Consider the following 23,934-nt stretch of genomic DNA (forward strand, 5'->3'; position numbering starts at 1 on the left):
TAGGCTAAGCCTACTTAAAATTAAGAGTCATCCCCAAGAGAACTTCTTTTGTTGATTATGTGGCCTCTTTCTCTCACCCAACATGACAAGCAAACTCACTGCCCTTCCCCTCTCTATGTAGGACATCAATCCCAGGTGTGTGGACCTTCCTGGCAACATGGAATAGAAACCCTAGAATAAGCTGGGACTCAGCATCAAGGGATTGAGAAAACCTTTTCAACCAAAAGGGTGAAGAAAGAAATGAGACAAAATGAAGTGTAAATGGCTGAGAGATTACAAACAGAGTCGAGAGGTTATCCTGGTTACACATTAAATAGATATCACCTTTTTAGTTAAGGCATAACAGAGGCTGGAGGGCACTGCCTGAAAATGTAGAGCTCTGTTCCAGTAGCCATGTTTCTTGAAGATGATTGTATAATGATGTAGCTTTCACAATGTGACTGTGTGATTGTGAAAACCTTGTGTCTGATGCTTCTTTTAACTACCTTATGGACAGATGAGTAAAACATATGGATTAAAAATAAATAAATAACGGGGAACAAATGTTAAAATAAATTTAGTAGATTGAAATGCTAGTGATCAATGAAGGGCAGGGGTGAGGGGTATGGCATGCATGAATTTTTTTCTGTTGTCTTTTTATTTCTTTTTCTGAATTGACGTAAATATTCTGAGAAATGATCATGATGAATATACAACTAATATGTGATAAAAAAAGAATGTTCATATTGTATGGTGATTGGTTTTGTTAATAAAAATTAAATTTTTTTTTTAAATAAAGCATTCCCTATTTGCAGAAAACATTTTCCTATATACTGAAAATACTGAAAAATCCACAAAAAAACTACTAGAACTAATAAAGAATTCAGCAAAGTGGTGGGGTACAAGATCAACAAGTATAAATCAGTAGTGTATCTATACACCAGTAATGAACAATCTGAAGAAGAAATCAAGAAAAAAAGTCCATTTACAATAATAACTAAAAATATCAAATATCTAGATATCTAAATATCTAAACTAACCAAGGATGTGGTGGTAGTTAGGTTCAGGTGTCAACTTGGCCAGGTAAAGGTGCTTGGTTCTATTGCTGCAGACATAAGCCAATGGCATGTGAACTCATCTGTTGCTGATTACATCTAGGAGGCATGCCTGCTGCAATGAATGATGTTTGATTTAATGGGCTGAAACCTTAAATGAGAGAGGTCAATGTAGCACAGCCCAAGCAGCTCAGCATACCTCATCTCAGCACTTGCAGCTCAGCCTGGGCCTTTGGAGATGCAGAAAGGAATTACCCTGGGGAAAGCCGTTGGAACCCAGAGGCCTGGAGAGAAGGCCAGCAGAGATCGCCCTGTGCCTTCCCACATAAGAAAGAACCTCAGTTGGAAGTTGGCTGCCTTACCTCTGAAGAACTATACGTTAACTAAATAAATCCCCTTTTATTGAAAGCCAACCCATTTCTGGTATGTTGCACTCTTAGGCTGCTAGCAAACTAGAATAGATGTAAAAGACTTGTATATAGAAAATTAAAAAACATTACTGAAAGAAATCAAAGGAGACCTAAAATAATGAAAGACTATTCTGTGTTCATATGGACTGGAAGAATAAATTTCACTAACATTTCAATTCTACCCAAAGCAATTTACAGATTCAATGTCATCCCAAACAGATTTCCAACATCCTTCTTTGCAGATATAGACAAGCTAATCACCAAATTATATGTAATGGTAAGGGGATTCGAATAGCCAAAGCGAACTTGAAAAAGAAGAATGAAGTTGGAGGACGCACATTTCCTGATAGTCAAAAACTTATTACAAAGCCACAGTAATCAAAATAGCATGCTCTGAGGGCTGCAAGAATAGTTTTGTGGTAGAATTCTTGTCTGCCATGCAAGAGACTGGGGTTCAATTCCTGGCCTGTACACTTAAAAAAATAATTCAACAAATAGTGCTGCAATGGCAAAAAGAATGAAATGTAACCCTACCACAAAGCATACAAAAAAGAAAAAAAAAGCATGCTAATGGCACAAAGAGAGGCATCCAGAAAAATGGAATAGAATTGAGAGTTCAGAAATCAGCCCTCACATGTATGGGCAACTGATTTTTGACAAGGGGGGAAGGACCACTCAACTAAGAAAGAATATTCTCTTTGACAAATGGTGCTGGGAAAAATAAAAGTCCATATGCCAAAAAATGAAGGTGGACCCCTACCTCACACCATATTGAAAATCAACAAAATAGACCAAAGACCTAAATATAAGAACTGGAACTATAAAATTCCCAGAAGAAAGCATCTTCAGGACCTTGTATTAGGTACTGATTACTTAAACTTTACACCAAAAGCACAAGCAATGAAATAAAAAATATATAAATGGGAACTGAACATAATTAAAAGCTTTTGTGCTCAATGGACTTCATCATGAAAGTTAAAAGACAACTTACAGAATAAGAGAAACTATTTTGAACCCACATATCTGATCAGGGTTTGATATTCACAATATATAAAGAAATTCTTCAACTCAATAACAAAAAGACAAACAATCCAATTTAAAAAGTGGCCAAAGATTTGTTTGAATAGACATTTTCCCAAAGAAGATACAAATGGCCAAAAAGCACATGAAAAGTTGCTCAATATCTTTAGCCAATTAGGGAAATGCAGATCAAAATCACTTCACACCCACTAGAATGGCTACTATTTTAAAAAAAACTGAAAATTACAAGTGTTGGAGAGAACGTGGAGGAATAGAAACTCATTCATTACTGTAGAAATGTAAAGTGGTACAGCTATGGAAGACAGTGTGGAGTTCCTCAGAAAGTTAAATAAAGAATTACCATAAGACCCAGCAATCTTATTTCTAGGTAAATACCAATAGAATTAAAAGCAGGGAGTCAAACAGATGTCTGCACACCGATTTCACAGCAGCATTTTTCACAGTTGCTAAAATATGAACGCAAGTGGCATTATTCACAATTGAGCAAAAATGGAAGCAACCCAAGTCCACCAACCCATGAATGGATAAACAAAATGCACATACACACACACACAATGGAATATTATTCAGCCATAAAAAGAAATAAAGTTCTGATACATATAACATGAATGCTGAAATAAGCCACACACAAAAGTACAAGTATAGTATGATCTCACTGATATGAAGTAATTAGAATAAGCAAATCCATAGATAAAAACTGGAATAAAGGTTAACAGGGACCAGAGTGGGATAGGAAATGGGAAATTAGTGATTAAATTGTACAGAGTTTCTATTTGGGGTGAAACAGTTTTCGTAATGGATGGTGGTGGTGACAGCACAACATTGTGAATGTAATTAACAGCAATGAATTATATATTTGAATGTTGTTTAAAAGGGACATTTTAGGTTGTATATACTTTACTAGAACAAAAATTTAAAAAACAGAACAAAACATAGGACCATATAATACAAAGAATGAACTCTAAGGTAAACCATGGAGAATGGTTACAATTGTAAAAATGTTCTTTCATCAATTTTAATAAATGTACCACATTAATGCAAGGTGTTAGCAGGGTAGGATATGGGAGCTCTGTATTTTATATATGATTTTTGTGTAAACTACAAGTTTTCTAATTAAAAACAAAGGAAATATGGATTTTAGTTAATAAAAATGTATTACTATTGGTTAATTGTAATAAATGCATCATACTAATGTAAGATATTAATAATAGGGAAAATGGGTGTGGTATAAGTGGGAACTCTGTACTACTGAATCAGTCAGAGTTGTCAGAGAAACAGAACCAATGAGAGATTATATACTAAGAAATTTATTTTATGGAACTAGCATACATGTTCGTGGGAGCTGGCCAATCTAGAATTTGAAGGGTAGACAGAAAGGGTGGCAACTCCAGCAGGAGGTGATTTTGCAGTTTTGATGCAGAATTTCTTTTTCTCCAGGACATCTCAGTGTGGCAGATGGAATCTTGTGTCCCAGAAAAACAGGGTATAAATAATAATCCGTTCCTGTGGATAAGAACTCATTGGAAACGTGAACTTTGAAAGATATTTTTAGTTAAAATGTGGTTAACTGAATTAGATTGGGTTTTAATCCAGAAAAATGAATGAATGAAATTCAGACATAAGAGAGAGAAAGCCAGAGGGAACAGAAGAAGCTAGAAGTCAAGGAGAGCCATAAGAGAAGGAGATGTTGCTATGTGCACTGCCAGGGGACAGAAAAGCCAAGGACAAAATCACAGGCAGCTAGCCCCAGAACTCTACAGTGTCAGGGGGAAAAGCATCACCTTGCTGATGCCATGATTTTGGACTTTGCCTTAAAACCGTGAGACAATATATTCCCACTGTTTAAGTCAATCCATTATATGGTATTTGTTTTAGCAGCCAAGAAACTACGGCATTCAGTTTCTGCTCTTAAGGTCTTCAACTGATTTGGTGAAGCCCATTCTCACATTATTGACAGTAATCTTTACTTAAAGTCAACTGATTGTAGTGTTACCCAGGTCTATAAAATATCTCCACTACAAATCTAGATTAGTGTTTAATTAACTCAGTACTAAATACAGCCTAGCTAAGTTGACTGATAAGATTAAACATCACAACTATCTTATCAATTTTTCTGTAAATCTAAAACTGTTCCAAAAATAAAGTCTATAAATACATTCAAAAACCTCTCTCTCTTTCCAGGCCCATTAGAAATCCTGCCTCCTCCAAGACACCATATTTGATATTCTCAAATTAAATACTTCAGAATACTGAACAATTAAAATATTTAGCACAATATAACTGTGATCATATTTCATTTCCTCAGTAAATCATAAGCTCTTTTTTTTAATTGATAAATCTTCACACACATACATTCCATACATGGTGTACAATAACGGCTCACAATATTATCACATAGTTGTATATTCATCACCATGATCATTTTTTGAACATTTGCATCACTCCAGCAAAAGAAATAAAAAGAAAAAATTCACAAATACCATACTCCTTACTCCTCCCTCTTATTGACCACTAGTATTTCCATCTACCCAACTTATTTTACCCTTTATCCCCCCTATCATTTATTTACTCATCTGCCCATACCGTGGATAAAAGGAACATCAGACACAAGGTTTTCACAATCACACAGTCACACTGCAAAAGTTATATCTTCATACTATTGTCTTCAATAATTAAGGCTACTGGAACATAGCTCAACACTTTCAGATACTTCCCTCCAGCCACTCCAACACACCATAAACTGAAAAGGGATATCTACACAGTGCATAAGAATAACCTCCAGGATAACCTCTCAACTCTGCTTGAAATCTCTCAGCCAATGAAGCTTTATTTTGTCTCATTTCTGTCTTCCCCCTTCTGTCAAGAAGGCTTCCTCATCCCTTGATCATATTTGATGCTGAGTCACAGCTTACCTCAGGATTTCTGTCCATGTTGCCAGGGAGATTTAGACCCCTGAGAGTCATGTCCTACATAGGAGAGAGGGCAGTGACTTCACCTGCCGAGCTGGCTTACAGAGAGAGGCCACATCTGAGAAACAAAAGAGGTTCTCTGGGGGTGACTCTTAGACATAAATTTTAAGTAGGCTTAGTCTATCCTTTGCAGGAATAAGTTTCATAGGGGTGAACCCCAAGACCAAGGGCTCAACCTATTGATTTGGTTGTCCCCACTGCTTGCAAGAATATTAGAAATTCTCCAAATGGAGAAGTTGAATATTTCCTCCATTCTCCCCAGTTCCCTAAGGGAACTTTGCAAATACCTCTTTTTTCACTATCCAAATCACTGTGGGATTTATTGGGACATCACACTTACGTGGACAAACCAACAAGATCTCACGTCCTATTCAAGATTCCATGTACTTACGGTGTTCAAGTAAAACTGACCATACAAGTTAAATTAGGAAACACACTACCCAAAATACAAATTTTGCACCCAGTAAACATCTCTCCCTATAGTCTCACATAGAAGTTGAAGTTTTAAAATATGGATGATATCATCCTTTACCCTGTATTCTGATATACCTTAGTCCTATCCAGATCAGTTCATTCATATCTGTCCATGAAGTCTTACCACTTTTTCAACTTTTTTAAACACTTCCTGTTTGGGGTAGTGCTGACTTTCACAGCTTCAGAGCTCTAATTCTGAGTATCAGGTGTCCCCAAAGTTTCTGGGAAGGACCAAGTTATAAACAACAGCTCAGTATCTCAGAATTCAGAAATAACAGTTACACTTCCTGGATAAAATCATAAGATCTTAATGTCATCCAAATTTATATTCTCCATGTTTACTTAATACAAATTAGTTCAAAGCAAAATTTAAAATCCAACTAATATAAGACGAAAGCCATTTTCAGTGATAGTGAGTTAATATCTCTCAAGGCGATTTCATTCTACTTTTGAACAACTCTAATAATTAGAATGTTCTTCCTGCTGGGTTGAAACCAGCTAACCTATAGTTTCCTCATTTACTGCATGAATGAGTGAATGGCAGGCTAACTAGCTCTCTGAGACCAGGGACACCTGTGTTACCTAATATGCTCCAGCACGTCACACATAGTAGACACTCTTAAAAAAAAATATATATATATATATATATATATATTTCACATGGGCAGGCATGGGGAATTGAACCCAAGTCTCTGGCATGGCAGGCCGGGCTGCCACTGAGCCACCCAGGCCTGCCCTCAAAAAATATTTTTGATTGTGTAAGTGGTTAGCTGGCTGGGGGAAGAACTGCAACTTTTATCACCTCCCCCCCCCCATATATTTGGCTGTCTAGCTAACGACACCTAATAACACAGCCGCATAATTGCATGTAATCAAAGGCTATACAGGTACTTTTTCGAGCACTTACTGGCTGTGTGTGCTAATTCTTCATTTAAACCTTCACAATCATACACGTAAATTTTATAAACAAATTAAAGATGCAATAGCAAAAACTAAGAGAGATCAAGTAACTGTGCATTAAGAGAGAATAAGGGCTTAAAGAACTATGGTCAGTAGATCCCCAAGAGTGTGATATTAAGCACTACAAATGCATGAGAAAACCAGGGGCTGGGGTGGTAAGGCTCCCACTACATTTTCCAGGGAAAAAGCTCCTGAACTAGCGGCCAAGCACTGGACTTATCCACTCCTGATCTGTGTAAGGCTGGGCAGATGACTTCACCTCTAGTAGGCTAATTCCTCATCTGAAAAGAAAAACTTGGGCCCAACAGCTTCCTAAACCATTGCCTGTTCCAAGACCCTAATAGTCTTGTATTTTGCTGTTACCGTCTTGTTTGTTTTTCCCCAAGCTTTAAGGCATTTTCAAATTTAAACTTAATACTGCAAGATAATTTCCAGCAAATCACTTTCCCCTTAATCCTCTCACTTGTACAACACATATCTGCCTACAATGCATGCTCTTCAGGACCCCTTCCAATCATTTCCTTCTGTTTTTTTTTTGCACGGACAGACACTGGGACTTGAACCCGGGTCTCCAGGATGGCAGGCAAGAACTCTGCCTGCTGAGCCACCGTGGCCCACCCTCCGCTCCTTTACTTTTAAAGATTCTTTCCTCTGTCTCTTTTCTCTGGGGTAGGACTGGGAAGGGAGGTTAAAAACAAAGCCAAAGCAAATAAAATATAAATTCACAATCCGGATTACAAGTCTTCTGAAAAGGAAGCACTTCTATAATCCTACTAAAAACTGAGGAAACTCCTTTCCACATCGGACCCTCAAAGGCAAAAAAAGAAAAGGAAATCTTTTCCCGCTAGGTAAAGATTTGATCTGGAAGAAACAAACATACTGGCAGAAGAACGAAGAAAGAAGAACGTGAGGAGCTAACCCTTCTCCTCAAGGCTGCCAACAAACCTGATCACCAGCTCCTCACAGCCAGGTCGGCGACCCCAAACTTCCAGAACCTTCCTGGAGCAGTGAGGCGCGCCGCTGGCGGGCAGAGCCTAGAGAGTGCCTCTCCTGCCACTCTAGCCGCAAACCAACCCCACTGGTGGGGGCTTCTGCGCAGCCGCAGACCCCACCAACTAGAGCTAGCGCGTCTGGCTCTCAGGTTCACAAAGTTCGCATAAACCTGGTAATAGTTAAGAGAAAACAGAGGAATGGGTGTGTTTGGTTCTTTGTAGTCGAGCAGCAGGGTTTATTTTCGTGTTCGATTTAGCTGCTTGGCACTGATGTTTCACAATTTCTACAATTTAGGCTCAATTCTTGTACGACTACTATTAGCAACATAAAATCAAAATGACCTCTCATGTAAAATAGAGACACAGATTTTCATTAATGGCTATAAATATAACATATATAAACCTGTGCATTTGCTCTTCTGGGCCCCATTGTTTCCAGACCTAACTGAAATTCAGCAAGTAATTAGGCACTAAGGGATATAATTGTGAAATTTCAAAAGAAAAAAAAAAAGACACTGCTTGACTAGTATAAGGTATAAAAATATTTGTATTCCCTTACAGAACATGTATTTCTGAAAAAAAGAAAAAATTCTGCAGAAGAAATCCTTCAGTGCACATTTGTAATGTGGATTAGTTAGTCCTTGAGATAACCATTTTATAAGTTTGGAGTTTTGTTTAACAGTTATATTATATTAAAATTAGGTGTACTCTTTTACTATCCCTGTTGGACAATTTGTTGAGGAAGGATAGAGGTGACAAGAAGAGCAAGACCAACCTCCAAGCACACCTGGAATAGATAAAATCAAATCTTTACCTAGTGGGATGAGGATACTCTTCTTTTTTTGCTTTTGAGAATCGGATGTGGAAAGGAGTTTCCTCCGGTTTTTAGTAGGATTATAGAAGTCTTCCTTTTCAGAAGACTTGTGATTTGAGAACCTGATGAACTGACTTAGTGACTTACGTGGGCAAGGAGGTTTTATGTGGATGGCTGACCCTCCTTGGAAGTTCCTCACATCTCAGACCAGACTAATAGCAAAGGGATAGAGAGGCATCTAAGATCAAGCAATAGAGTGTCTCAGCAGGTGCAAAGCAGGGCCTTAGCTGGGTTGAAAGCAGAAACTCCAATTTCTGGGAGTGAAAGAGCCAAGAGCAAAGTAGGGTCCTTCTAAGGAGGCTACTAAAGTCCTGGACAATTCACCTGAATAAAGAGGGGGAAGAAAACAAATACTCACTGAGAACTTTACCAGGTATTTTACATACAGATTTTATTAATCTTCTCCATAAAACTGTGAGGTATGTATTATTCTCGTTTTAAAGATGAAGAAAGTGGAGCTCAGAGAGAGTAAGTAACTTGGCCAGGATAAATAACTTGTGAGAAAAGAACTGTGGTTGAAACCTAATCTGAATTAGATGTTAGCCACATCTCTGCCTCTACAGCTCCTCCTTCACGCATGGACTCAGTTATAGGATCTGGCACACACCATTTAGGAACGTGAGTAGCAAAAGTGATTTAAGAGAAAGCCACAATGCCTGGATACATCCCAGAGTATATTAAGTGGATAATCAAAAAGTATTTGGCAAAGTCCCTTGAGGGATGGGAGAAAAAGTATGAAACTATTAAACTTTACCATCAGGGAAAACCCTGATATTGTGTCAAACATTAGAGACACCCAGAATAATAGGACAAGCCCTTGATCTTGAGACTTGCTCTTGTGATGCTTACATATGTAGCAGAGAAGCTTAGCCTACCTACAGGTATGCTTAAAAGTCACCTCCGGAGGACCTCTTTTGATGCTCAGATGGGGCATCTCTCTCTCTCTAAGCCCAACTCTGCAAGTGAAACCATTGCCTTCCCCCTTACATGGGACATGACATCCAGGGGTGAAAATCTCCCTGGCGGTGTGGGATCAGCAATGCCATCCTGACCAAAAGGGAAAAAGGAAGTGTAACAAATAAGATACTACACTTTTCTCTTTGTCTGAACTGTTCTTCCCCAGATATCTTCAAAGCTCATCTCTTTCCTCCAAATGCTAGCTCAACTATCACCTTCCCAATAAGCCCACTCTGACTCCCTTAATTAAAACTGTCACTAGTCTTGATCCCCCTTTGCCTGCTCTATTTTTATTCTCATAGCACTTTTCACCTCCTAACATACTACATAATTTACATATTTATTATGTTCATTGTTTATGATTTCTCCTCTCACTAACATGTAAAGTCCACAACAGCAAAGATTTTTTTTTTTCTTTTTGATCTGTTTTGTTCACTGATGAATCCGCAGCACCCAGAATAACTGGTAACTATAAGCACTAAAAAACACAGTCAAATGTTGAAATATCGTTTGCCATCACACATAAAGCCCCTTCTTATTTAGTTCTTGGTAATAACATATCAGCCCTCATTGAATATTAATAGCCATAAGAAGCATAGTACCAATGGGGGCTTCTATTTTTATTAAAATTCTTAGCCTCATTACTTTTAGGCTTGAACTAATTTATTTCCAGCTTTGGCTTCTGGACCCAGGCTAATTAGTTTGCCTGAGAGGTATTTTCTGGAAATAAATGTTATCAGCTAACTTTGCTAATGAGTTTTCATTCTGGAGGCTCGTGTATGACCATGATTCATTTGCTATTAGAACAAACAAGGCTGCTTGAGTGGTCCTTTTAATGGTATCTACATGACTCAAGCCCAGATCTACTGAAATTAAATACACAAGTTTATTTGGCAAATGTATAACTGCTCTACTCCGTGATTCACTATTCTGTAGAATCTCTACATAGAAATATGTTCAATTTACATTACAGTCAGAAAAGTAGCTGTGAGAAAGTTATAATGAAAAATTAATTTAATAAATTATTAATTCCTGGACTGAAAATGCATACTTCAACTTGAAAGCATAGAATCAATAAATGTATATATATATATATTTAATAAACTTTACGATGCAATATTTCCACATTAGGTATAGAACAACAAGCTGTTATGACACTGTGTAAATAACAGCTTAATGTCTTTTATGAGATGCTTCTGTTTCACAAGCAGCAGCAAACCCTCTCTAATCGATTTAGTGGCTTGACTGCTTTGCTAGAGCTATGATAACGAATGTTCTTGAGTATTTTTCCCTGTTAATCAATTGCAGATACTGAACTGGCATTTTCTTCTGGGAGCCACTGCATGTTCTTTTTGTCTTCTGCTTCAGGCCTGATGTTTTTGACCTTGACTTTATACCCAGGCAAAAGGAAAAATAAAACTTACAAAGATTCAGGGAATTGTAGAGGAAATCTGATGAGAACAAAAAATAAGTGGCTGTTTTCAAGTCTAGTTCCTTTCACTAGCTTTGTCTGATACAGAAAACTGACATAGTACTGTATTTCCAGATCATGACCATGTATATAAAATCTTATTTTTAAATGGTTTTGGATTTAGACAATTTATTATCTTGACTACAACAGACTGAATTTAATCAAACCATTGACTGTTTTTAAAATAGCTGGTTGTTTGGCTGTAAAAGCTTTTCTATTTCTGAATAGGTTTGAGTATGTATGTATTCTCAAAGCAAAATATATTTGGTTCTCTATTCAGGCCCTGAGAAAAATGTTTTGCAGTCTCCCACATTATTTTTCCTGCTCATCTTCTTTAGTTTAAATCTCTCCTGGCTCTCAGCAGACTGTCAGGGTAATATCTTATGCTTTAGCTATTGGCTTAATGTGATTACAGAGCATAGCTGTCATTCAATGATGAATTCCTGAAATTTTAGACTTTTTTTGACAGATTTTCATTTCTGTAAGGGGAACGGCCTTCAGTCCTCAATCACATTGTAAAGACAACCAAGATAAAAACTCAACACACCAGCAACACTAAACCTAAAGAACATAAAATTTCCTAAATTTAAGGATATTAACTGGATAAAGAAATTTCTATCCCAGTTTCTCTTTGAAACTTAGGCTTTATCATATGAATCAGACATTGTCTAGAAAAGGATTTAAAAAAATACATAATCTCTACCTTTTTGCCCCCTACCTCAGATGAAGGGTCTGTATCAACTAGAAATTTTGTAGTTATCTAATTTATCAGGTGAGTACTGCTTTCTGAGGCAACCAGAGTTGTACTTTTCACCTCTTCCAATCTTCCTCCCTCTATCTACATTATCCTTCTCTTATTCTTCTACATCCATAGTGAGAACAGCTCCAGGAAACAGCTGGGCAGGAAAGTAGAAATCAAACCGCCTGCTGAGTTATATTGTGGTATCCCAATATAATGTACTATAGGTAGGAGCAGAGAGAGGTTGAACCCTAGAAACTGTGCCAGCTGTGAAATGTAGTTTTTCAAATGCTCTAACATTTCAGAGTAGCAGATAATCATGCAATGGAGCAGGAAAAGCTAGCAGACTGAAGCTACAGTAAGCAAAGACCTAGTAGACATGGAACTGGAAAGAAGAACTGACATACATATATCCATACAGTGGATAGGAAGCAAAACCAAGAGATATAATACACATTTCATCTGTTGATGAACACTAAAGCTGAGGGTCATGTAATTTTTTTATGCAAAATTTGCCATTTTAATAATTTTTAAGCATACAATTCAGTGGCATTAATTACATTTATAATGTCGTACTACCATCACCATTATGCATTATCACCCCAAACAGAATCTCTGTAACTATTACGCTAAAACTCCCCATTTCCTCTGCCCCCAGCTCCTGGTAAATCTCTAATCTAATCTGTTTATTCTGAATATTTCATATGCATGGATTCGTACAATATTTGTCCTTTTGTGTCTGGCACATTTCATTTGGCATAATGTTTTCAAGGTTTACCCATGTTCGTTGCATGTATTAGAACTTCACTCCTTTGATGGCTGAATAACATTCCATTGTATGTATATATCACATTTTGTTTAGCCTTTCATCTGGTGATGGAACCTGGGCTGTTTCCACCTTTTGGCCATCGTGAATAATGCTGTTATGAATATCAAGTATCTGTTCGAGTCTCTGCTTTCAGTTCTTTTGGGTATATACCTGGAAGTGGAACTTCTGGGTCATATGATGATTCTATATTTAACTTTTTGAGGAATGCTAAATTGTTTTCCACAGTGGCAGCACCATTGTGCCTTTCCACCTGCAATACACAAGGGTTTCAGTTTCATCACATCCTCACCAACACTTGATATTTTCCATTTTTTAAATAGTAGCCATTCTGGGATGAAATCTTAAAAGGAATAATTAAGAAATTTTTCAAGAACCAAAGGACATAAGTTTCCAAATCAAAAGGCCTATTAATTGCCTAGAAACAATGGATGAAAATACACTTGCACCAAGGCACATGATTAAAATATTCTACAACACTGGAGACAAAGAGAAAAATCCTAAAATCTTCCAGATTATTTACAAAGACCAAGAAGATCAAGTAGCATCTGACTTCTCAACAACACACAAAACAACACATTCAAAATTTGTGAAAAATTTATTTTCAGTCAAGCATTTTATACCCACTTAAATTATCACATAAGTGTAAAGTAGAACAAAGATGTATTCTAACATTCAAGTTTTCAGGAAGTATACATCCCATTCACTCCTTCTCAAGATATGCTGGAGGAAGTACTCCACCAAAACAAGAATATAAAGTAAAGAGGTAGATATGGAACTCAGGAAACAGGAACCTCAATAAGAAGAGAGGTGAAGGGGTTTCCAGGTTGAAGACATAGGTATGCCTAGAAAATAAACTACCGGGATTGGAACAGGTTAGAAGCTTCAAGAGAGATACTTCCAAGAAGAGAAAAGGAAGTGAATAGCCATTGTGTTTGAACATACTGAAAGAATGTTTAGATAATTGAGGTAGAGTTTAGGTGTAAATGAATGATATTTATATGGAAAACTAAGCAAACAAACAGGAAGGATAGCTGCTAGCTCCAGGGAAAAGAAAAAATTGCAAAAGGAAGAAAAAGTAATCATCATTGCTTACTGGCTTGGCAGTAAGTAATATTTTTGTAACTATAATATAAACTCTAAATTCTGATAGAACTAAAATTATGATACAATTCTGTTGAGTCATGAGGGTGGGTGAAACAGACCCAAATTCTCATCTTTCCAAAGTGAGATGACAACAGATAATGCCTAGAATTAAAACACTAAGTTGTGACAGAGTCTCTCAAAGGGAGTTCGTGGTTTTTAGAAAAATGGCAACAAATGAGAAAAGCAGCAGCTCCTCTTGATGTCTAAGAGGCTAAGTAGTTGGTGTAGGAAGTGAGATTGGGGTAAATAGAGGCAGCAAGGGACAGAGTTTTTAGCTTGTTTTTTACTAAGACTTGAGGGACTATTTGACTCCTTAAACTATGTGCACATATTAATTGATGAAAATAAAAACAAAAAAGAATGGATTATTTTCCTCGTTATATTAGCTAGAGTTCTCTAGAGAAACAGAATCAGCAGGAAATATCTGTAGATATAAAATGTATAAAAAATGCCTCACGTAACAGTGGGAATGTAGACTCCATGGTCTGTAGGGTAGTCTGCAAGCTGGCCACTCCAATGCAGGTCCTCAACGAACTGTCAGGAGAGGCTGGTTGGACAACTGTGGGGATGGAAGAGTCCAAACTCCATAGGGCAGGCTGTGAAGCTGGTGGCTCTGATAAAAGGGTCTGGACAACTCCACAGGGTAGGCTGGCTGGCTGAAGCAGGAAGAGTGACTGTCTGTTCTGAAGCCTCCTTAAAAGCCTTCCAGTGATTAGATTAAGCATCACTCATTGCATAAGACACACCCCTTAGCTGATTACAAATGCAATCAGCTGTGGATGCAGCTACTGTGAACATGATTTAAGTCCATGAAATACCCTCATAGCAACAGACAGGCCAATGCTTGGCCGACCAGACAACCGGGCACCACCACCTGGCTAAGCTGACACATGAGCCTGACCACGACATCCATTAATTCCTTACTTATAAACCCATTTGACTTGTCTGGTATGCTAACATTTTAATAATATTAAAGGGTATCATCTCTCTTTTAAAGGCCTAATGTGATCCATCTCTCTGTTTCAATGACAATATCTACTATTATGATAAAATTATTAGGAAAAATAATTTCACTTTTTAAAGCAATTTTATTAAAACTTTTTATTATAAGAGAATACATGCTTATAAAATTTAGAAAGGAAATAATAATATGATAGGAACAATAAATCCCAAAACACAGAACTATTATCAATATGCTGGCATATTTTTTTAGTTATATATTTTATCAATTAGGTTTGGCTGCATGAAGAGAAACTGCAAATTAAGAGTGGCCTAATCACACAAATGTGATGTAATAGAAATCTAGAGATAGATAGTCCAGGGTGGGTATGGTGGCTTCCTTAGGTCTTCAGAGACCCAGGTTCCTGCCAGCTTTCCACTCTACCATCCCTACGGTGTGGTCCTGAACCTCATGGTTCAAGAGGGCTGGCAGAGCTGATAGAATTCCCCATCACGTCTGTGCGCCTGTAAATCTGTTAGAGCAAAGAGGAGAAGTGCCCTTCCTTGCCTTTAAGAAAACCTTAAGGAAGTACCGCTCAACACCTTTTATTTGTATCTCATTGGCTAAATTAGTCAGATGGCTACAACTTGTTGTAGGCAAGGGAAATGCAGTCTTCATTCTGAGTAGCCAAGTGTCCAACTGCAAAAGTCAGAGTTCTATTAGAAAGGTAAAAGAAAATAGATAGTAGGATAGGATATTACTAGTCTTAATCACAAATAGATTATACTAGATGTCTACTAGATTAGAATATCTAATTCTTCCTTTTTATTGCAGGCATTTCCCAAATCATCAGACAAGATTTTTATCAAAGTGGCTTACTATCCCAACATATCAGAACAAAACATTTAAAAATTAACAGAAAATGAAACTTAATTATTCCCCTATTTCAGAGCATTTTTTACGCTATACATTTGTGTGTATTTTTAATTATCTCTGAGTAGTCACTAAATTCCTGAATCAAAGATTGTGAAGATTTTAAGGCCCTTATTCCTATTGCCAACGTGCTTTCCAGAAAGTTTGTCCAATTTACACGTATATCATCAGCATATGAATTCAATACCAATCTCACCGTTGTGGGGCTAGGGTTTTTTGTTTCTTTTTGAGTGGGGGAAAATCTTTATTATTTTCTGTATAAAAATGTCCACGGGGCGGAGGCTGAAGAGACAAGTGGGCAGAGGCGTGTACAGGGACATTGAGGTGCACGGCCCTGGCGGCTGCTTGGCACTCTCTTGCAGGTGTTGCTCAGAGTCCCAGGTCATTCACAGGTCCAGGGTGAACAGCGAGAGGGGTCACAGGTTCAGCGGGACCGTAGAGCAGGCTCAGCAGAACTCATGAGAAGGCCAGAGTCCAGGGTCAGCTGTCAGCCTTCTGCCTCTTTATGGGGGAACTCCCAGCCGCAGGGTCACTGGAGCGGCTGGATAGAGGGGCAGCTGGAGAAGGCGACAACGGGTGACTGAGCTGGAAGGGGATGCCGGAGTCTCACGTACCTTGCGTTTTACGGTGACCTTTATCTGAGCCTTTTGTGGACGCTGACGTGAGGACCCGCCAGCCTCCTCACCCAGACGCCGCGCCTCTCCGCGAGCCAGGTCCTGGGAGAACCCACCACCAAGCCACTCCAGCCCCCCGCGCCCAAGGGTAGGTTTTATAATTCTCTTTCTTTATCAATTAAACCAACATGTTTTGTTTTGCACTTCTTTATTAACTAGTATATTAAACATTTTATCACACATTGTACTTATATTGATGGTTTATCTCTTTTGATAATTTTTTAAAAAATTTCTTGCCTTGCTTTTCTGTTCACCTGTTAGCATTCTTCTCATTGATGTGTAAGAGTTTTTTATATATTAAGAATATAAATCTTTCTCATAATTCTTGCAAGTATTATTCCTAATTTGCTTCCCTACTTTTTTTATTACAAAGTTTTAGTACATAAATCACTCTGAGAAAGAAGCTATACCTATTTCAGCTTTTCACTTAGGGTAAACAAAAATTAATAAAGATACAATTATTGATAACTAAAAGGAAGATGATACATGAAAATTAGATTTTTGGGGGAACATATAAGGCATCACTCCTACTTATAATTCAGGTAACCAGTCACATCATTCCCAAAAAAGGACTTGGAAAAGCCTCGGTAACTTTTTTTCCCTAAAAATCTCACATATGTAATGTTTTTCTTCATTCGGTAGATTTCTAACATTAGAATCTATTAATTGAATCATAATTTCTATGAGGATGTCAAGTAAACATTATGTTCAAATAAATTTTAATAATCAGTAACTTTGAAAGAAAAAATTTAAAGAATGAATTAACAATGACCTCATAATTTATTTCCTGCCACTAACTAAAAAACCTAAAAAGCAGCAAATAAGGGTGTAAATCTGATGATAATAATAGCTGCATGACGCTGACATACTGCAAATAAATCTGGGTGGTAATATAAATGGATTCAGGCATTTGTGTCACATATGACAGCCCAAAGTGTTTTCATTTCCTCCGTAGTAATTTTTAGACTTTCTGATCTCATTGACTATGAAAAGCACAATCATCCCACACACTGTTCTTGGATTTGGTTTCAATTTAGTCTGCCAAGAATTTTAACTTGATTTTCAAACTGAGAAGTTAAATGAAATCCAAGCAAGCTATCTGGTTTGATCAAGAATTTAAACTTGTATAATATTATAATAATATTTGGAATTATTTTTCTTTTTTAATACACTTTAATTAGTTGAAACTGTGATTAGCTTTAAATAATTTTTGTAATGTCAGCAAAGCATCCAATTCATTTTCATTTTTAACTCAATAAAAATGAGCTAGTAGATACCCACTTATTTACTTAGAATATTCTCACTTATAAAATTCATTATTACCTATTGAACATATATTTTCAAAGCGCCTTTTTTTTCATGTTTTTTTTTCTTTTGCATGCTGTATGGCTGGAGTCACATTTCATTTTTTTCCATTTGAGTATCCCGTTATTGCAGCACCATTTGTTAAATTAACTGTTTGTTTGCTTGTTTGCTTTTGTTTGTTTGGGGTAGTGCCTGGTTCTCCCACACAGCAGGCAAGAATTCTACCAGTGACCTATCCTTGCACCCCCCTTTCATGGTTCTTTTTCTAAAGCTTCTTTTATCACGAGTCCTGTTAAAACCTCATTGTTTACTAGCTGTTTGCATTTTATTTTTAGTTAAAAAAGCAAAACTGCCCACCCCCACCCCACCCCCATTTTTCCTGTTTTCATTTTGCTTTGGATATTTGGGGCATATAGTTCTAAATTCTTGTCTAGACAAATTATCTATTCAATTTTTTACGATTTCTGAGATTCAGGAGCTTTTCTGGATTTCAAGAGCTTTCTTAATCCAAGATTATACTAAAATACCGCTCACATTTTCTTAGAGTATTCTTTTGCTCCCTGTTTGTTATTAAATCTTTGGCATCTACCAAGATGATCTTATTTTTTTTCTATTTGACCTATTAATATGGGCGCACTATACGAACAGATTCCCTAACATTGAATCACCTTACATTCCTGATATAAAATGCTGTACATTATTTGAATATACTGGGAATTTTGCAATGTTTCTAATAAGTCATATTATTCTATAGTTTTCTCTTTTATCTTTCATCAGATTTTGGTGACTGCATTATCATGACTTCTTAAATCAGAGTCTAGAAATTTTTCTTCTCTCTCCATATTCCAAAATGATTTTAATAGTGAAATGACCCAGACCTATCACTTTTTTTGAGCTTTCTCAACTTCTTCCTGGGTTATTAATCTGTTGATTAATCCCTTTTTTAGTGTAGTTTTGCAATTTTATTTCTCTGTAAGTCATCCATTTCATCTAGGTTTTCAACTGTATTTTTATGGAGTTGTGCAATATACTATTTTATGCTAATTTCTGTGGTTACAACTGCTCTAATTTTGTGTATTTGTCTTTTCTCTCCATTAAATTAGTGTGTGGGCTGTTTTGATTTTAAGAACCAGCTCTTGATTTATCAGTTCTACTCTTTTCCTGATTTCTATTTAATTTGGTTGCATTATCTGTAATAATTTTCTTCAACTTTCTTTTGATTCATTTTGTTGCTATTAACTTCTTGAATTTGAGTGCTGTTCTCTGTAATTTATTCTAAATCAGAAAACTGTATGAATGTATTTTAATTCCTTAATTTTAAAAGTGGTCTTTGCATATTTTTGAGAGCTGCATTGATCTAAGCAAAAGGACAATTATTGTAAGGACGGTAGACCTCTTTTTTGCCTAAACATGTCATCACAATTTTTTAAATTTAGTTCTCTTGCCAGGCTAAAATTGAGCAAGGAACTGAAAAAAAGCCAGGTAAACCTCAGTTCATTTTATATTTTATTCTGAGGAAAAAATATTATGTTTGTGTATGAAATTTTTTCCTAATACATTCCTGGTTTGGAAATTCATTGTTTAATATATTGGGATAACATTATTATAAAAATAGAGTATAATTCTTAGATTAGAATTAAAATCTTTATGCTAATACTGGCTGTTTGGAAGTAATTAAGAAATTTATGCATGAGAGCTGAATCATGGAAACCAAAAGTCACTGATACACTATTAACAAGAGAAATGTATACATCTCATATCTAACTATTTAGCATTTACAATATAAAAATAATGTAAATATCATTGGAGAAGAATATGTAGATAATTCCAACTTAAAAATAGACTGGGAAATAGGCCATTAAACTGAGCCACCCCCAACCAAAAAAAAAAAAAAAAAAAATAGCTGGAGATGGAGTGTGGGGCATGGGGGAGGGTGAAAAATCATTATTTGTTGAGTTTCTGAATTTTGGAAGGCATTATACTGTGTGCCTTGGTTTTCACAACAGTATTTCAACATGTCCAAAATGAAAATGATTTTCTTTCCAACCAGGAGCCACCAATAATCCATTTTTTTTTTACCTGTTAGAACTCTGGGATATAGGAAGAGGGGTCACCTCCTTCCAAGTCTTCATACACAATTATTGGCAACCACCTCTCTTCTGCCTCTTCCTCTGTCTTGTGAGCTCCTTCAAGACTAATATGGCTTATTCATACACTGTCCCTACCATCTTTCTCTCATTTATGTTCGGATTATACCTTCTGCAGAGCTTTATTATGACACTTAGCATCACAATTTTGCAATTTTTGTGTTAACAATTTCTCCCTCATTGGACCGAGAAGCTCAAGGGCAAATACTGTGCTATCTGTCCTTTTATCCCCAACTCCTAACCTTGTCCTGGTAACATTTCTGGCCCTCAAACGTGTGAGCAATTAAACTTTTGATAGCAATTAAAAAATTCCTTTTCATCATCTTCCACTATTTCATCATTCAACAAGTTCTATGATCTCCACCTACTGAAAGTCTGTTACCCAATCCTTCTTCCCCATTCCCTATTACTAAGGTAGACAGCACTATTAAAATTGCATCCTAAATGAGGTTTGGGCTTTTCTTAAACTAGGCCATCTCTATACTGCTGAGAGTTAGCATTCTAAAACGCATCTGGTTATCTTATCTAAATACTTAAAAATCAACAACAAAAAAACTTTTATGATGCTTTATTGGATTATTTCCCAAGAACATGGAAGTAGATTGTTTACTGAGAATTAAAACTAAAATGAATGAGTAATGGAAAGAAATACAATGCCTACTAAATTCAGGGCTTGGACTATTTCAACATGTTAGTATGCAATAACTTTCAGAACCCAGCTCTAGCTCAGCTTTTTAGCTCTATCTCCTACCAATTCTTCCTCCCCATCCTCAACACCCAACCTGGTCACTAATCTTTAATGTGCTGTTCTGTCTAGACTGTCCTATCACCAAGAAAATTCCTACTCATTTTGATTGTACCAAGAGATGGTATAAGGGAGTTTTAGACTCTCTCCCTAATCTTCAACAGTCCAACCCAAGCAAACAAAATCAAAATCAAGTAAGATTTTTTGTATGGATTATTGGTGTTTTTGCAATCTCATGTAAAGTATGTATAAAATCATCTTTTAAAAGCTTTATTTTATTGATCTGCAATATACAGTCTAAATAAAAGAAAAGTACTTTCTACATTAAATAACACTTAAAACAACTTCACATTAGGAGAAAAAGAAAGTAACACATGTCTAAGGAATTTGTCTTGTCTCTGATTCTATCATACACTTTTTTATACTACAGCCTTTGTGAGAAAAATCAAATGAAGTGTGTTTTTCTATGGTAGAAATAAAATCAAAATGGAATTAAGGTACATTGAATTCTAGACAATAAACTGAGACCCTAGGTAATCACTTACTTCCTCTGGGTTCAGTGTCCTCCCCTTTGGAATTTGAAGGGATTACACCAAATAATCTCTAAATCCCCATCCAATTCTAATATATGAAGTCTTTATAACATATTTTAGTGCTTTTTTTTCATGGTACTTTCCCCTACTTGACAATAAATGCTCTCTCTTTTTTTAAAGAGCAGGAATCAAACCTTTTTTGATGTATGCATTCCAGGGACTAAAACTGATGCCTATTTCTTGACTATTGAATGAATGAATTAATAACTATTTTTTGAATGAGTGAATGCACACATGCATGAATCAGTGTTCCTCTGCTCAGAGTTTCTAGTTTAAAAAGGCTAATTATGCTAACATAATTATGCTATTATACAAGAAAAACAAATGGTAGTGCACTAATATGATTGCTGCTATTTGATAAAGTTACAGATTGTCTCTAGTGTTGATCATTTGTTGAAAACTTTGATAATTTAGAAAAGGAATTCTAACTGAAATATTTCCTCATCTCTGATATATTTTAGAGGAATTATAAGTAGGCTACAGTGTTGAGAAAGGCTTATTTTACTAAATCCCATCATCCTAAGGGCAACATCCACCAGTATCAAGTAGCACTTTGTAAAACAGGTTTTCATCCTTCCTTTTCTACCCACATTACAGACCACAAATTAATCTAATCAAGAAAATAAGGAACTAGGTTATACAGGTTCATGGTTATACAGACAGATGGAGAAAGCAGACATGCACACATACCCCCTCACAAACTCACACATGCACAACTTAACTCAATAACTTCAGCAGCTTCATATATTAGTTTGCAAGTTAATATTTATTGCAGGTGCAGTTCTAAAACATCTGGAAAATGGAATGTTTTTCACAGATCAGCTCTGCATAAATTGACACAAACACAGTAAGTTTTTTATTGTTAAATTATAGTACCATATGCAGAGCAAAAAGTAAATGGACTGATATACTTGTGCATTCACATTTTAAATTATTGAATTATAAACAAATGAATAAATAATCAGTTAGGAAAGGAAAACTGAAGCAAGGTTTCCTTACAAGTCTTCTAATTTCTCTATAATAGAAAACATGCTCAAAATTTTAGAAAAAAACTTTTTTCTAAATGTAATACCATATTAATAAATAAACTATATTTACCTCAGTAAATTGGAAGGACTCCCTCAATATTAAGTACAGTTTATGTCTAGCTAATGCAATTATCATTTGGATAAAATATTAAGCATCAAAAAATAAAGGAGTGGCATAGTTTAAAATTTTCAAAAATTTGAACACTCTTAATGCTGAGTTTCCAGTTCCAGAATTGTCCATTCCCCTTGGGGTGAACAATCCTCTGAGGAAAAACTAGCCATGGTGATACTTGCTGAGGAATCATCAAATGGAGATGTTAGTTCACTCCATCTGTTCAAAGTGTCAACATGTGCTTTGCCCTGAGTTTTTGAGCTGTCTCGTGCTAAAAGTAATGTCTGGTTGATTAGATACTGTGCTAAATTTAAGTCTTCAGGAACAGAATTTGTAACATTTAAGTTTGAATTCTGTTCAGAGAGCAGTTGCTTTAGTAGTGTCCAATCTTGTTTTGCAAAGTGTTGATCATCTTCAAAATCCATGTTCATAAAGTGTGTTTTTGATTCCATTTTCTGCTCAAAAGCTTCTATTACATCCATCTCATATATTGGAGAGAGAGTTTTTGAAGGCTGATGGTCATACATGCAGGCTTGTGCCAGAGTGTGACAATCATCTATGTCTCCTGAAATAATTCATAATACTACACAATGTAAAAATTGCACATGTTGTTAACCCTCAGTTTTGCAGCACAATATTAACACAAGATAATTAACGTGATATTCCAAAAAAAAAAACATAGAATGGGAAAAATAACATTGATACAAAATTGACAAGATTCTTCAGGCATTTCTTTTTCTATACTAAAAAAACACAAAGGTACTATTTAGCAGCAAAATCATCATAGATAACTAATTATTATTCTGCATATTTTAACTTGAATACTTGTGATACAGAAAACAACATAAATTATTTAAACATAAACAAAAATATACACACATCTAATTCACTACAATAGAAACTTAAAGAAAAAATAAAAGACATTGTTATTTAATGAGGACTCTTTAGGTAAGTCAATTCCAAAAGGGAGAATAAATACATTTTATCCTAAAGGTTTCTTTGTATATTGCACATGCAAAGGAGGATGCAAGCAAAGACAAACAAACAAAAAGTACAATTTTTAAAGAGCTCCCTATTCTTGTGGTTTTGATGACCAGAGACCACTGCTCAGTATATCTTCTTAATCCTGATAAAGAAGAGCTACTCAGTCAGCCACTATTGCATATTTTAAATGTGGGTCATTGGTTTGAATTTACTATATCAAGGAAGACAAACACACAAAACAATAGACAGGTAATCATCTAAACATATGAAAGAAGCCTGGGTTTTTTCATATATTGTTGCTTCTAAATATAATCTCTTTTAGGAAATTTATCTTTTACTTGAAAATTTTAGAATAGAATTATAGTGATCCTGAAAGTCTTAACCTCTGTAAAAGGTATATAAATTGTAATAATTAATCTAGTTGTTAAAATAGTTCAGTACTTCTAGTTACACATTATAGTTATTGCACAGCCCTCTTAGATATATACTAGTATAGTCCATATTATATTCAATGAATAATAAAATTTAATCAATAATTCCTATGTTAGACATAAATAACTAAATAATAGCAAACTAAAGT

The 23,934-nt window shown here is 35.9% G+C and overlaps 2 protein-coding genes across 3 annotated transcripts in view; both read right to left on the minus strand.

The window, feature by feature from the left end:
- Nucleotides 1-7,919, minus strand: part of C11H1orf146 (chromosome 11 C1orf146 homolog) — a 53,149-nt gene extending 45,230 nt beyond the window's left edge. Inside the window, exon 1 of the mRNA XM_077119484.1 lies at nucleotides 7,834-7,919. The gene's annotated coding sequence lies outside the window, so the exon portion shown is untranslated. The remainder of the gene's footprint in view (nucleotides 1-7,833) is intronic.
- A 14,067-nt stretch (nucleotides 7,920-21,986) lies between these two features.
- BTBD8 (BTB domain containing 8) overlaps nucleotides 21,987-23,934 on the minus strand; it is a 152,458-nt gene continuing 150,510 nt past the window's right edge. For both annotated transcript variants that reach the window (XM_077120281.1, XM_077120280.1), the window contains exon 18: nucleotides 21,987-22,935. In XM_077120281.1, coding sequence (XP_076976396.1) covers nucleotides 22,466-22,935 — 470 coding nt within the window. In that variant the 3' untranslated portion in view covers nucleotides 21,987-22,465. The remainder of the gene's footprint in view (nucleotides 22,936-23,934) is intronic.

The sequence above is a fragment of the Tamandua tetradactyla genome, chromosome 11, assembly GCF_023851605.1.
Source record: "Tamandua tetradactyla isolate mTamTet1 chromosome 11, mTamTet1.pri, whole genome shotgun sequence".
NCBI lineage: Eukaryota > Metazoa > Chordata > Mammalia > Pilosa > Myrmecophagidae > Tamandua > Tamandua tetradactyla.